The 15220-nt window shown below is 21.0% G+C and overlaps 7 protein-coding genes across 7 annotated transcripts; 4 read left to right on the forward strand and 3 right to left on the reverse strand. All coding sequences in view use genetic code 6, as the record gives it.

Annotated features, from left to right (window-relative positions):
- Positions 1-286: 286 nt before the first annotated feature.
- On the forward strand, positions 287-1687 carry TTHERM_00763030 (RING zinc finger protein, putative; the record flags this gene model as incomplete). Its single annotated transcript, XM_001025361.3, has 8 exons — positions 287-313; positions 377-480; positions 531-609; positions 690-1040; positions 1096-1200; positions 1264-1355; positions 1412-1563; positions 1620-1687. 8 exons carry the CDS (start codon positions 287-289, stop codon positions 1685-1687), a joined length of 978 nt encoding a protein of 325 aa, XP_001025361.3.
- Positions 1688-2014: 327 nt separating this feature from the next.
- On the reverse strand, positions 2015-3773 carry TTHERM_000763039 (MutS domain V family protein; the record flags this gene model as incomplete). The annotated part of the gene is made up of 3 exons (XM_012800400.1): positions 2015-2512; positions 2561-3051; positions 3131-3773. 3 exons carry the CDS (start codon positions 3771-3773, stop codon positions 2015-2017), a joined length of 1632 nt encoding a protein of 543 aa, XP_012655854.1.
- Positions 3774-3850: 77 nt separating this feature from the next.
- TTHERM_00763040 (MutS domain V protein) lies at positions 3851-7454 on the reverse strand. Its single transcript, XM_001025362.2, has 7 exons — positions 6658-7454; positions 5970-6560; positions 5791-5914; positions 5468-5727; positions 5074-5412; positions 4711-4924; positions 3851-4662 (listed from the first exon to the last, which is right to left on the reverse strand). Exons 1-7 carry the CDS (start codon positions 7426-7428, stop codon positions 3980-3982), a joined length of 2982 nt encoding a protein of 993 aa, XP_001025362.2. The 5' UTR covers positions 7429-7454; the 3' UTR covers positions 3851-3979.
- Positions 7455-7791: 337 nt separating this feature from the next.
- TTHERM_00763050 (hypothetical protein) lies at positions 7792-8001 on the forward strand (the record flags this gene model as incomplete). The annotated part of the gene is made up of 1 exon (XM_001025363.3): positions 7792-8001. The coding sequence occupies one exon, from the start codon at positions 7792-7794 to the stop codon at positions 7999-8001; it is 210 nt and encodes a 69-aa protein (XP_001025363.3).
- Positions 8002-8334: 333 nt separating this feature from the next.
- TTHERM_000763059 (hypothetical protein) lies at positions 8335-9138 on the forward strand (the record flags this gene model as incomplete). The annotated part of the gene is made up of 1 exon (XM_012800401.1): positions 8335-9138. The coding sequence occupies exon 1, from the start codon at positions 8353-8355 to the stop codon at positions 9136-9138; it is 786 nt and encodes a 261-aa protein (XP_012655855.1). The 5' UTR covers positions 8335-8352.
- A 341-nt stretch (positions 9139-9479) lies between these two features.
- TTHERM_00763060 (hypothetical protein) lies at positions 9480-13969 on the reverse strand (the record flags this gene model as incomplete). The annotated part of the gene is made up of 9 exons (XM_001025364.2): positions 9480-10499; positions 10554-10742; positions 10796-10885; positions 10935-11058; positions 11113-11402; positions 11461-11561; positions 11615-11785; positions 11850-12057; positions 12122-13969. 9 exons carry the CDS (start codon positions 13967-13969, stop codon positions 9480-9482), a joined length of 4041 nt encoding a protein of 1346 aa, XP_001025364.2.
- A 185-nt stretch (positions 13970-14154) lies between these two features.
- Positions 14155-15083, forward strand: TTHERM_00763070 (hypothetical protein; the record flags this gene model as incomplete). Its single annotated transcript, XM_001025365.1, has 3 exons — positions 14155-14187; positions 14863-14914; positions 14962-15083. 3 exons carry the CDS (start codon positions 14155-14157, stop codon positions 15081-15083), a joined length of 207 nt encoding a protein of 68 aa, XP_001025365.1.
- Positions 15084-15220: the final 137 nt, after the last annotated feature.

A 15220-nucleotide genomic window follows, 5' to 3' on the forward strand; every position in this document is an offset into this window, starting at 1 on the left:
AATTATTTTTGATGAAAAGTACACAAAGACATTTATTTATTCATAATAGAGTTATAGTCTTTTAATACTGTAATTTGCTTTATAACATATAGATAGAAGATTTACCTGAATAATTTATATATAAAAATTTTAATAAAGTTTTCATTAAAAAAAAAGCTAAAGCTTTAAGCTTAAAATATTTATTTAGGGATTAAAGACAGTAAAAGGAGAGTCATCATCTTCAATTATCAAATAATTAAAAGCTTATCTCTTTTATATCTTAGGAAGCATTAAAAGTTATATTAATATGGGAAACGGATCATCTAACTCTTCTGTATAATCACCTTTTCATTTATCATATTTATTAAAATTAACACAACATATTTAACAAAAAAAGAGTTCTTCAAGTAGACATAGATAAAATTAGAGATAGTAAAATCGCTAGCAATAATAGCCTGCACCTTAATAGAATAATAGATAATAATAATAATATTAAAACTAGTATGTTTGAATTCATAACTTTATAAAATTCATTTTCATTTAAAAAAAAGAAATCCCCCTCAACAGTAATAATTCCCTCAACCTCCTCCACCTCAAATGTCTCAATTACCTTAGTATGGGCCACCAGCAGTAATTTATAATTATTATAGATCTAATATCAGTTTATTTTTTATTAAATTTAATATTTAAAATAAATTTTAATTTTTTAGTTTAGATAAGGATTTAGTGGTGCAGGAGGCGTTTAAGTTATTTAGAATGATATAATCTTTAAAAAAAATAGCGCTAAATTTGTAAAATAAGATAATGGTTGGGTGTTTTAATTTGAATTTGATGCTTTGAAACCTGTTACTATATCTGCCTATTTTTTAGTTTAGTAGTCTTTGAGATTTTTTTCTTAGCTTCATGAATCTTATAGTGATGAAAAAGCTAAATTCGAGCTAAGTTTTAATGCATGCCAAAGAAATTAATAGTTTACTTGCTCATTTCCTTTATAATTGGAGACTTTAAATAGCAAATATTTTGAAAACAAAGATAAATTTTGGCCAATTATAGTACAAATGGTAAATTAAAATTATATTTTATAAATTCATATAAAAATATGCTTTTTTTATTAAGAAAAGAGACGATGCTTACTTAGAATAAAAAAATTTATTTTATTACTTTACTATTTAATAAAAATAAAATGAATTCTTACCTTTCTTAAAGAAGTAAGTCCTAGAAGTAAGTTATTTTATTGTGTTCAAATTAAATTTTCTAAGTGCAAAAAAATTTTATTCTTAAAAGTTAAATAATGAGTCATACGAAATTTCAGAAATTTATGGAGTAGAAAATACAGATTTAGTGCATGGAGAAGCTGCAGAGTAAAAATAAGCAAAGTAATTCATAGTTTTACAAAAACTTTACTTTAAGAAATTTTTATTACCCAAAATAGTATGGATGACTGTAATAAAGAGTGTATTATATGTATGACAGATTTGATAGATACTGTCATCATGCCTTGTAAACACATGTGTATATGCGTTGAATGTGCTAAAACATTTCAATAAAAAAAGAGTAATAGACTATGTCCGGTTTGTAGAAAAGGTAATAAATAAATAATTTAAGTATTAATTTATTTATAGTTTTTACTTAAAATATAGAAATAGAGTCATTTTTAAGAATTTCCAAGTAATAATAAAGTCAAGGCTAATAGAAGCCTCAAAAGTGATAGTAATGATTTTATTGAAGATATTTTAAGAAAATATTTTCTAAATGAATTAAAAATGTTTGATTTACTTAAGCAATATTTATTAATATGTAAAAAATATATTTTATTTATTTTGTTTTTTATTTAGAAATGCAAAAATTAGCTAAAAAATAAAAATAAAATAAAAAATTATTTTATTATAATCTGTTTGAATATTAAATTAGTTTTATTTTAATGTGTTTGACTATTAAATTATTTTTATGATAATTTAATTTAAATAAAATATATATACATACATTAATCTTTTTGACTAAATTTATTGTTCTATATTTTTATTTTTCTATAAAATCATTATTTCAATATTTTATTTATTTCTTTATTCTGGATACTTCCAATTTTGAGAGACTCTTAAATCTATTATTTGTATTATTTATTCAATTTACCTTCTAATTAAGATATTCTTGTACATATTATTTAAATAGCTTATTATAAGGATTTATTTTTATTTAAATACTTTGCAAAAGCATATAAGCTCTCACTGCAATCTTTAATATTCATTGAGCTTGCAACTTATATAGTGTTTGATGCCATCTAATTATAAATTTTTTCATCGTATATATATCTTTTAGATAATGAGTATAAAATTTCAGACATAAATCTTGGAGACATTGGATTCTTTTTGAAATTAGTTTTGTTAATTATCATTTTGGCTAAGTCTAAAATAAACTCTTATTCACCTACTTTAAGTCTGCATAAACAAACAATTAGAGTTTTTAAAGTCAAAACATTTTCTTCTTTGAGTTAATCTGCTTTCTTTTAAAGCATTTCACAAAATCCTTCAAATACCTTTAATTATAAAAAAATTAAAAATACCATTTTTAAAACAAAAATTACTTCTTTATTTTTATATTTTATATTTGAAAAGGAATATAAAATTTAAGTGATCATCAACGGAGAAAATTAATCTATTTAATTGCTTATAACATTAAGAGCTGATTTCATAAGATCTTCATCATAAACTCCTAATTTACCAAGACTCCATAAAAACATTGAAAGAGATTATGGTTCAATAATATTTTCTTTTTCTTCAGGTAATTCTAGAGCTTATTCTAAATCTTCAAAATCTAACTCTTCTTCTTTTTTCTAGGAAGTAGGCTTTTTTATTTCATTTTATGTGCAAATTTTAACCGATGGATCATCTAATCTTAAACCTACTTCTAGACACACACTATTTAATTGATTTGTTTATTTATATGAAAATTTAGCCATAACCCATATTAGTATTGAAATTTATTTGAATGTAAGCTATTTAATATTATCTACAGATTCTTTTATAAGTTTTTCTACTATTTCCTCTTACATATTCAGCTTGCATAAGCTCCATACTAATATAATTATTATATATTTAATAATAAGTATTATAATAGTTTAAATATGAGATAAAATTTTAATTTAATATATTACATATCATTGATTTTTCTAAATTTTATAGCATATTTGTATTAGATTGTAAGCTCATTAACAAACTCATAAATCTACGATCTAATTTAGGCAATCTATTACTTTTATTTTATTGCACCAGCTGAGTGTATTTAGTAAGAGTGTGAACTAAATTTTTTGTTGTATATGTAAATTTATGCGCATTATATAATTTAAAAAGACTTTCTCCATTTTTACTTTATCTGATTCTTCTTGTCAATTGAGCTTCATCATAATATCTCACATTTGAAAGATCATCAAAATTTGATTATTTTTCTTTAGATGCATCTTATTTTGCTTTTTAATCGTGTCTTTATTTAGTCTTTTATATAAGCTCATGTCTAGTAACATCTAAATTTTAGTTTTCAATTTATTATTCTACTGTTTTAAATTGCTATTCATATTATTATTTTAATCTTTCTTACTCTACTTCTTTTTAAATAATAAATTTCTTCTAATCTTCTAAGAGTTCTTCCTTGAAATCTTAAACTTCAGCTATTTCTTCTTGAGCTGTTGATTTAGCCTTGCCTGTAAATGATTTTACAGCTTTACCTACACTCCTAGCCCTTAATTGCTGATGATGCTACGCTAAAAAGTTAGTGAATATTCCAGAAAACAAACTTCTCATATATAGATATAAGATAAATTAACAAAGATTTAAATTTATTAATTTTTATAAATATTTTTTTAATATTCAAAAATTTTTATTGGTAAATTTATAGCTACAAATTTAATATTATTTAATTAATTAAATAATATTTATAATAGTGTTAAAAAATGAAATAATAAAACAATTACAAAAAAGGATATTCAACAAAAAAATAATTTATAAATTCATTAAATTTATTACTCTTTCAAAGAATTTAAAATATTTATAACTTTTTAAACCTTTTCAAGATGAATTTATTCAACATTTTATTATGGCGAGACTTAAAATTTTCCTTCTAAAATAAATTAATTTATTTCATTAATTCTATGAATAAGATATTCATTATCTCTGAAAATATTCTTAGCAACTAATGAGGAGCAACTTTTTAAGGATAAACCTTTATTTAGTTTATATACATGAACAATCTTCTGCATAGCATTAATATTCTCCTTTAATTCATTAAGTTTGCAAACATTTTTTCCTTATTATATTAATACTTCCATTTATGCAAATCTAATTATATAGTTTTCTCTCAGTCCACACAAATTAACAAGCTAACTTAAGTGGCTTGCCATCAGAGTGATAGGAATTTTATTGTATTGTTCCATTAAATTAACATTTTAAATGTCTTAATGTATAAACTGAAACTCATTCAAACCTCTCAAATTTTACTATTTTATTTCATCAATATTTTCCACTTAAGAATTATCAGTTTAATATTAATAAAAAATGTTTTAATCATTATCTTCTTATTACAAAGAAGGATGTTATTTTTAAGTTATTTTTTCATTTAAACCTTAGAATGTATCTTCTGTCAAGCACTTAACTAGGGAGTAATTTAAATTTAAACTATCGTTAAGCCTGAAATCTATACAAAATAGAATAAGTTTTAAATACAGTTTATTGATTAAATTACTTTTTCCGAATTCATCTATGAGTATTAAAGTTCTATTAGTAGCTTAGTTTAAAATGTAGTTTATGAATTAAAGTTGCTATGCTGACTCTCCATTGAATTTTAGAACTGAATCATGTTAGCAAGTATTTACAAAAATATTATCTATCATTCCTATTCTGGCAAATCTGCAAGGAATAAAGCTACCAATATGAGCAAGATAGGTAATCATTCCGATCTATTGGATAGTAAATTTTATAAATATGTAAACATTTATTGCAATTATATAACTTATTTATTTGGAACTTAAAATTTATGAATAACTTAATTGTAAAAATTAAAGAATAAATTTCAATTAAAAGTAAAGTGATATTTATTATAAGTTACACTTTTTAAGAAAACACTTTTGCCTGCATAATTAGGACCTGTTATAAATGTAAATCTATTACTAAACTAGGAATCTAAAAAATTATTAGTTTATATTTTTTAGTTCTTCATATATTGAGCAAAATTGTGAACACAAAAACTGTTAGAAATAAATTATTTTTCACCTATTGTTATTTCTGTTAATATATTCCTCATTTCTTAAAAAACTAATGAAGAATCATTTGTAAGTTTAGGTTTTCTTAAATTATATACTTCAGCAGCTTGATACAAACAAAAAAAAAGATCTAGATCGCTTATAAATTCTTAAGCTGCATTTATTTCTTCACTGTATAACAAAATCTTTTATTTTAATTAAGTTTATTTAATCAATCAAAATAAAAGAAAAAAAATTTACTTATTGTTCTATTTCTCTTACTATATCTCTTTATATATCAATTATTCTGCTTTGAATATCTCCATATTTTAAATCTAGTTAGTTACATAAATCGTTTTTAAATAAAAGAGCATCTTATAGTGTGAAACAGTAAGAGTAGTCATTAGTTAAACAGTATTATTATTATAAATTCTAGGAATTTTCTATTCCTTAATTTTTAGAAGAAAGACTATTACTGCTCCTGGTTCTTTTTAAATTTTACTAGCTTTAATTTTATTTTTCTATTATTTTTAATTAATTATAATATGATTGATATATTAATATTTAATTATATTTCAATATACCCTCAACTTCATCGTCATCTAATTATTTCCCATCCTGATAAAAACTTTTATCACTTTTCAAAGCATTCTGTTTTTGTTCTTTTGAATTTTCACAGCAATCTTATTCTAATGAATAATTGTTTTACTTTTTTTAATTTTATAAATTTTAATATAATAAACTTTTAAAAAAATATCTATACCTGATCCTGATAGCTTTTATTTTAAGAGAAGTTAACCTTATCATCGACCTATACTTGATTATTGAATTAATTAGAGTTTTGTATAGTTATGAAAAATCCTAGTTATGGAAAATATTAAATCATCATCTAAGAGTTGAAATTCGAATTATTATTAGTCAGTTTAATTATTTCTTAACTATTATAATAACTTAAAATTTCATCTAAATTATCATATATTTTTAAAAGATCATCTAATTCTTATACTATACCTTCTCTTATCATAATTTCACCATCTTTTGGTGAGAACAATAGATATTTTTCTAAAAAAGAATTCAATTTTTGTAGTTCTTAAAATAAATAATCTGATAGATTCTGAAATACTAAAAGTTTTCGGTTTTTAAGTATTTCATTTTATATTAAAAATAATTACATTATGTTTAATGTGCTTTGCAGCGTAATTTTAAAGCTATACCAATCATTAAAATTCATTTGTACTTATTTCAATTTACTTAGAACTTTTTTAATATTTGAACACTTTTAGAGGTTGAGTTTAATTTTCTTAATGCTTTCTCCAGATTAAGAATAAAAAAAATCTATTGACTGATTTCTTAACTTGATTTTAATTAAAATATAAGTAATAAATTATCATAAATTTAAGTCTAATTCCGAAATAGTATTATGATATTTAAAATGTAAAAATAAAAATTACTTATAGAGTTTTCAAATCAAATGAAGGAGTTAAAAATAGGTGCTTTAATTTAATCAGTCCTAATTTAGTGTATACAAATTTTGAGAATAGTAAAAACAAAGAAAAACCTTCTTTAGCTTAACCTTTACCTTTAATCATTGATGGATGAATGTCTTCTTTAAATATATTCAAATAACTTAGAGTGTATTGATTGTAATGTATTTAATTATTTATGTTTTTAAGAAATACTATGTCAAAAAACGAATAATTCAAATTAATAATCTAATTATTGAACAGGAAGCATAATAACCCACCTAATGATTTTATTAAGTTTTTTTACTCTATGTCTATTTATTAGCAAAGAGTTAGATATTTTTTATTGTTTCGATTTTTGAAGTTCTCATCACATTGTAATGATATTGATTGTTAGTTTTTACTGATTGTCATTTCTTGGCTATTTTAAAGCGATTAATTTAAATCTTTATCAAAATTTAATTACAAGATTTTATTTATGCAACTTTCAAAATTATATTCACAATTTAAGACTCTTTGAATATTCAAATGTCTGTTTTGTGTTAAAAAATATTTTTCTATTACACTTTAAACTAAGTTTTCATTAAAATTTAATGGTATTATTAGAGCATATATATTATCAAACTATAAAAAAAGGTTTTATATATGTTCTTCCTCATTTAGTATATTTATCTAGTAACAGAATATTCTGTTTTATTTAGGATCATAATAACTAACACCTAAACTATTCTATTCTTAAAATATACTTATTTAACACATATTGTACAAAAAGTTTGATATTTTTCAAATAAATATTATTTCTTTCTCATATCTACAAAGTTAGTAATTAGAAGTTAAAAATACTTACTAATTTTTAGTGAAATTATTCTTTCTTTTTATTTACTAAAAAATAGTGTGGATTTTAAATTAAAATTCATGCAGTAATTATGTAATAGCTAAAATAAAAATAGAAAACAGATAACTAGTTATTTAGAAACTTTTGAAAAATAGACTAGCTTTATTTATTTGCCTAGTAATAATTTTTGTTTATATGCATATCAAATATAGCATAAAATAATAATAATAATTTAAAAAAAAATAAATAATCAATCAAATAAAAAAAAAAAATAAACAAAAAGATAAATGAGTTCTCTAGTATCAAATAACATTGCTAAAATATTATTTTAAAGAAGTCACTCATTTGAATAAAATTAACAACAGCCTGAAATCTAATAAAAGGAAAACACCATAAGTAGCCTTTAAAAACATGTTGATCAACCAATATAAAAAATTATGGAAAGGTAATCGAGTAAGATGTTGTAAAAAAAATCAAGCTTTTAGCCTACTGATTGAACCTAAAAACTCTATATACTTAACATGAACTAAAAATGTTTACTTGATAATCAATATATATTAATAATATATTTTTATTAACAATTAATTTAAATGTAAAATCTATATCAAAATTTATATAACTTGTAAATAAAATAAATAATCTTATTTTTAATGATTTGAAAAATATTCATTTAATATTTCTAGCCAGAGTTAATTTAAAAAATTATATTAAGATAAATAAATCCAAATAGTACTTATATTTCTTGAATTTCTATCTTGTAAATTATTATGAAATAATTACTCGATAAATTTGAATTAATATTAAAAAAGGATTATCCTAGACCTATAAAAAGAAAATATATAGTAAAAATGAATGGTTTGTATCCTTTATTTAAAGATCATTTTGCTGATGTAATTGATATAGTATAAAAAGATGTTAAAGATTGGAAATCTCTATTAAATATTTTGAATTAACGCATTTCAAATTAGGATTTTAACTTTTAAATATATGAAAACAACTCAAAATTTTAAGATATACTTACACACATTTTAAAGGTGTTTTTTTGTTTAATGAATGATACAAATTTTATGAAATCAAATTAATATAACTAAGAAATTTTATTGTGGACTGCATTTTTTCATGATTGCGCCAAATTAGCTCCGCCCTTAACTGTATCGCCTGATGGGAGAGATCCAGCTCATCCATTTAGATCTTGCCATAAAACTTTAATATACCTGAATCATTTATAATTGTTAAAATTTTCGAAATCATAACTAAATTAATGGAATTATCTATTTGAGTAAGCTTATAATATAGTAACCATTGAAGAAAAACTTGTTTAAACTCATAATATGAATATTTTACCAAAATTAATATTATTTATAGAGAAAGAAGTCTAATCTCCATTTTTTTAAACTGTTTTAAAACTTATATGCTTGCACTAATGTATTCCTTGTTGTAAATATCCTCCAGTTTCACCAATAGATTTAAGAGAAACTTCTTTGTATTTTAACAAGTAAGAATTAAAATTATTGTAAGTATTTTGGTAAAATGATTCTTATAGTTATTGCTATGATAGTAATGAAATCTTTGAATTTGGAAAAGAAATAGAATAAAAAATAAACGATGCAATAATGCATCTCCACACTTAATGAATTTTATAGAATTAATTTTTTCTTAGAATTTTTAACAGAAAATGTGGCTAAAATTAAGTAATTAATTAATAAGTAACTAATAAGCAATTATATTTTTTTAAAGAATTTTAATAATGATATAAATAAATTAAATAATAAATGTTAAAATATAAAGTATTTATTTACATATTTTATATTAATTACCATTTTACAAATGTTTTTGTAAGAAGTTAAATTTACTTTAACCATATTTTATTTATTTTTATGTTTTATTAAAATTTTTATTAATTAATTAATTATTTATTTATAAATAAGAATGTATGGATTGATTGATGGATATTTGTTTAATTAAGATATTTTTGTCAATTATTCTTGTATTTTTTTATTAATGTAAGGAATTTTTCATGAAGTATTTTTCTATAATTTGCTCTTTCTTTATCGTATATGTTTTTATTTTTACTATAGTTGTTTATTTCTATTTAAGGAATTTCTATTACTAACTCTTGTTCTTCTTTCCATCCAAGAGACTTCAAAAATTTTCTTTCTCTTTCCCAAAAGATCTTTGAGTTATTATCGTTTTGATGATTTGATTCTTAATCTATTTAGCTAGATTTACTCTATTAATCATTTAAATTGTTTTTATTTTAAATTTTATTGTGTTTTATTTATGTATTTTATTATCCTACACCTGCTTAGATTATTTTTTAATTCTGATTAAAGCAAGCTTCTGCTTCTGCTTATTACTAAGTATTGTTTATAATATCTTTTTATGTTCTTTTATTTTAATTTTCAAAATTAATTTTTGTTTAATTTGATTATTATTATTATTATTTTTTTTCTTTTGATTCTAATTAATCATTTGCTGCAGCTTAGCCCTTCATAGTCTACACTTATGATATTCTATTTTTATTGACCTCAATAGGTCCTGCTTGAGCATATTACTCATCTTCTTGATTTATTATATCTTAATCTTCTTCCTTTGCTTAAATATTTTATTAAATTTCATTACCTCTTTTATTTTTCTTCTTCTTCTTCTATTCTTATTATTTGAGCTTTTTTTATTCTTCTTCTATCTGTTTAAGCTATTGCTATAGCTCATCCTGTTTTTTTTTTAACAATTTGGCTTCTTGCTTTTACTTTTACTTTAACTCTTCTTCCTGTTTTTTTTTTAGTTCTTCCTCGATTTGTTTTTTTAACTCCTCTTATTTTTTTTCTTGTTTTTTAAGTTTTTGCTTTTATTTTTTCTTTTAATTCTTTAACTTTTTAGCTTCTTTGGTTTTTTCGTCCTCTTCTAAGTATTCTTCAAGAGAGTTTTTGCAACCATTTCTTTCCATAGCTATTTGTATTTATCCTTAAAGCTATGTCATAAATATTTTATAACACTTGTTTGTTTATTAAAAAAATTTAAAACTTATATTTTGAAAAATAAATTTTACTATATTTAAAAACAGTTATCTAACAATTTCTTCTGATTTTTTGTTTTTCCAAACATTTTACAACCTGTCTTTAAGAGTCTAACCTAAACAAATTAGTAATTCATCTTGAGCAGCTTCTGTTGTATTAGCATGCTTAACAAGAGAAGTATCGACTTAAGCTTTGCTCATTATTTCTTAAATAAAATCAACCTATACAAAAAATTTTATTTTTACGATTGGCTAGTTTAATCAATATTATTTACTTGCATTGGTATTGAAATTTTTCTAGTCTTATGACAATATTTTATATAATTAAGTAAGTCATATTATTCATCATCTAGATCTCCATCATCCTATTATTAATAAAATAATTGAAAAATTAAAAATTAACTATTATTTTACTTCATCTTCATCTTCTTCATCATCTTCCATTTCATCTTCGAATTCTTAATCATCAGCTTCAATTTAGCTATGCTCATAAGTATTATCTTAAGGGTTAGCACAATTTTAATAAAAAACTTCTTTGCTAATATTTAGATAGATTAATAAATAACAGATAGAATTAATCATAAAAAAATACTTTTAATCAGAAGGACTTTCGCTCTTTTGATTATATTAATCCAATTTTTCATGATATTCTGTTTAATTTTACTCTTCCATACAATTTTCTTATATTTATAATTCTTGATGACATTATGAATCACAATTATCACACTAGCTGTAGACTTAATCATTTATTTTATTTTAAAATTCATCATATAAATACTAATCTTCCTCTTAATCTATTTCAATATTTTTTTTTAATTTCTAATACTCACCCAAAATATTTTCTTTGCAAGTTCCACAGAATTTTCTCTTTTTTAAATATTTCTTTAAAAATATTTTCATTAGTTTTAAGTTATTTATCTTGTAATTTTTTAAGTTATACATCTAAATTTGATAGAAAAAGTGATTCCTCTATTTCAATTGCTTCGTCTTTTGAAGAAAAGTCAGGATCAAATAGTTGTTCAAAATTATCTTTCATAAGACCTTTAAATATATTAATTTAAGTTAAAATTGCTTTTTTTTCTAAATAATTTTACAAGGGATTGGTTTTTTTGAGTGTAAATTACATCTATAATTTCTTTAGCAAATTGATTTTTTAAATAAATTAAAATTTCTATTCAAATTTTCAAGCATGCTTTATTTATTTTAGTGGAATTAGAGAAATGAGGCAATGTTGAAATTATTTTCAAGAAAGTTTTCTAAGATTCCTATAAATTTATTAAATTTAAATGAATTTAATAAATAATACAAATTAAATAAATAAATATTTACCGATTTCTCTATTTTTATTGACAAATATCCCATCAAAGCTAATTGTAACTTAATTTATATTTGCTTATTAAATTAAATCATTTAAAAATTAATGTAAGCTTTCTTTACAACCTACGCAATCTATCATATTTTGCATTTCAGCATTAAACTCTTATTCTTTAACCATAGTAGCTCTTTTCTTTTCACTATAATTAAGAACCTCTAATTGCTAATTGTAAAAAAAATAAGTAAATTAAAAAAATTCTCCAATAATATATATAAATAATAATTACATCGAATATATTTTTGACATCAGGAGAAAACTATATTTTCGAACAATTATTTTTATTTTTATAATTATTATTATTATTTTCTGCTTGTGCTTTTTAAATTTTTTGATCTGAAATCTAGGCATTTTAATGATTGACCCTACTTTCATCAATTAAAATATTCTATTAAACTGAATTTTTATTTAAGTTATTATTTTCTGAGTCTTTGATTACATGAGGTAAATGATTAATTTTGCTATTTACAGAGTTTTTTACTCCATAGTTTAAATTTTATTGATTTATATATTATACTTTTTACATGTTTATTTATTTTGATTTCTAAAACTCCAAAGCATCAGCATACAAATTACTTATAGACTCAATTTATTGCTGAATTTATATTTGATGTTATTGAATTCTAATATCTTGTTAACTATTTTTTTTAATTTGCTTTTCTTTTAAAATTTATGAAATGAGAGATCCATCTTTTGCTATCGAAGAAATATTTTAATTGAAAGCATTAATCACAGCATTTTCTTTGGGCATAAAATCATTAGTTGATGTCATTATTTACTTTTAATTATTTAAAATTTTTGAATTTAATATTGAAAAACCATCACTATTATCATCATTTTTTTTTAAAGCTTTGATGTTAACTATAACAGTACTATTTTTTTGGTCTTTATTCATTTCTATTCTTTTTTTTCGTAAACCATCAATATCCATCTAATAACTAAATTAAAATTTTTTATTATTGACTTGGTTTTTCAAATAATTATTTTTTTCTTAATTGTCAATATCTTCTTCTATATCTTCCTCCTCATCATCATCTTCCTCTTCATCGTCATCCTCTTCTTCATCTTCACAATCAAATCCTTCTAACATTTCATCATCCTCATCTTCCTCTATATCTTCTTCAACATCTTCATATTCATCGTCTTAATTGTAATTTGGTAAATTTGAGGAATTCATGCTTTGAAAATTCTGAATATTTATATCATTACATTAAAAATTTATTACATCTATTTATTATCCTTAACTTTAAATTTAATCATTTAGCTTTGCTAGTTTATCTTGTATATATTGATTCATTTTCATTTATAATTACTAATTGCTTTTAAATCCATCTTAATTACAAAAGTTTTGTTGTATTCCCCTTAAGTGTTATTACAAAATATGGTTTTATAATTTATGATTTAAAGAAAAATCGTTTAAATCCTTTGCTTTTAAGCTGCTTTATTCCAAAATATTTCCTTCTGACTAGCTGTTCTCTTTCAATCTAAGTTTATTCTATTAATTAATCTATTACATGTGCTATAATTTGTCTATCTATATTATATTTTTTTAGTTTCTATACAAAGAAGTAGATACAGGCTATGATAACGAGTTACTCGAATCTGTTTAATAAACTGCTTGAGCATTTTTTAAAATACCTTTTCTCTCTACTGTTTAGCTATTACCTATAACTAATTATGGGATAGTATTTAATCCATTACTATTTTACTATTTTATAGGTGCTAATGTAGAATTTTGGTTAGAAACCTATTCATTATATTATTATTATTATAAGTGGCTATATTATGATCCTTCTTACATATATTATAACCCATTTTAAACAATCTAATTTTAACATTTTTACTGTTAATTCTACATATTTGATTGAATTTGAAATTATATTTCATCATTAACATTATTTATATTTTATTTAGATGAAAAAACATGATTTTGCTGAATAGAGAGTTCGCTTGCACTATTTAATTAGAATTATTATAAACTTTATGGGATTTCTTGCTACTCTTAACTATGACTGATAATTTAATTACTATTATCTTTACTTTCAATTATTTAATCCTTATTAACTTTTTATGACATTTTATTTATACTAAGTTAAAGATTTTTGTATATTGAGTAAAAGTTATTAAAATTCACTAAAAACTTTTTGATTAATTTTTTTATAGTAATTCTTTTAAGAAATACTCAAAAAATCTTTAAAATGCTACTTGAATCAATCAGTATTTTTATCTTTTAATTTTATAAATATATAAATTAATATAAAAATGACAATATTTCGCATATTAGTAGGCAAACAAGTATTTAATTTTTATCTTATCCTTTGTAATAAAATTCAATTACTAACTACTCAATTTTAAATAAAAGCTTTAAATTGTTTATCAAAAAATAATCTTACAGAGAAAGGTATTTAAAATAATCTTTCTATGTAAAATAATACATTTTTCTTTACAATATAATTTCATTAAAAAGCAAAATTTTGTGTTAAATATTTATCATCAATTAATTAAATTAATTTTATTTGTAAAAAACTTATTAACATAATTTTTTAAAAAACTGATTAAATTTATTTCCAATAAATTTTTTTGAAATTATTTTTTTCATTTTTAGAAATGATTAAATATATTTTTTTATAAAAAACCTTAAAAAAATATTAATTTAATTACATCTTACTCTCATCTTTATAAAATAATATTTTTTTTTAGCTTTTAAAACTACTTTGAAATTAAAAATAACTCAGGATATATTTATGAAGATAAATAAAAAAAAATATTATTAAATTTTTATGCTAATTATTTTATTTACTTTAATTAATAATTAAAAACAACAAATTATGATAAACATTTTAAATAACTTTTATTCAATTAACATAAAACTAAATTATTTTTCACTATTTTTTAATATTATTCAAAATTATAATTAAATAAAAAAATGATCTTTTGTTTGACATTTTTACTTCAAATAATTCAAATAAGGAGGAGAAAGGAAAAATGAAAAGTAATTCTAAATTTGCTAGATAAATAAAAAGTAAACAAAAATTTATTTTTTAAAAAAATTTTCTTTACTATTTTTAGCATAAAATGAAAACGGATTAAGCATGGTATATGGCGATGCATATTTAGTTTACTATCAGATGCGTTAAACAAATCAATTTGAGTTTAATGAACTATAATTTTAACCAAGCAATTATTATTGAGCTTCAAAAATTTGTAAATTTATTAAGTATTGCTCTGAGATGAATATTTTAAATATTCTCTATTATGTATTTCAAATTTACATAATAATTTAATTGGCCAGTTAGAATTAAATTTATAATAATGGACTATATTGTTT

This window comes from Tetrahymena thermophila (genome assembly GCF_000189635.1).
Source record: "Tetrahymena thermophila SB210 genomic scaffold scf_8254284, whole genome shotgun sequence".
NCBI classification, from domain to species: domain Eukaryota; phylum Ciliophora; class Oligohymenophorea; order Hymenostomatida; family Tetrahymenidae; genus Tetrahymena; species Tetrahymena thermophila.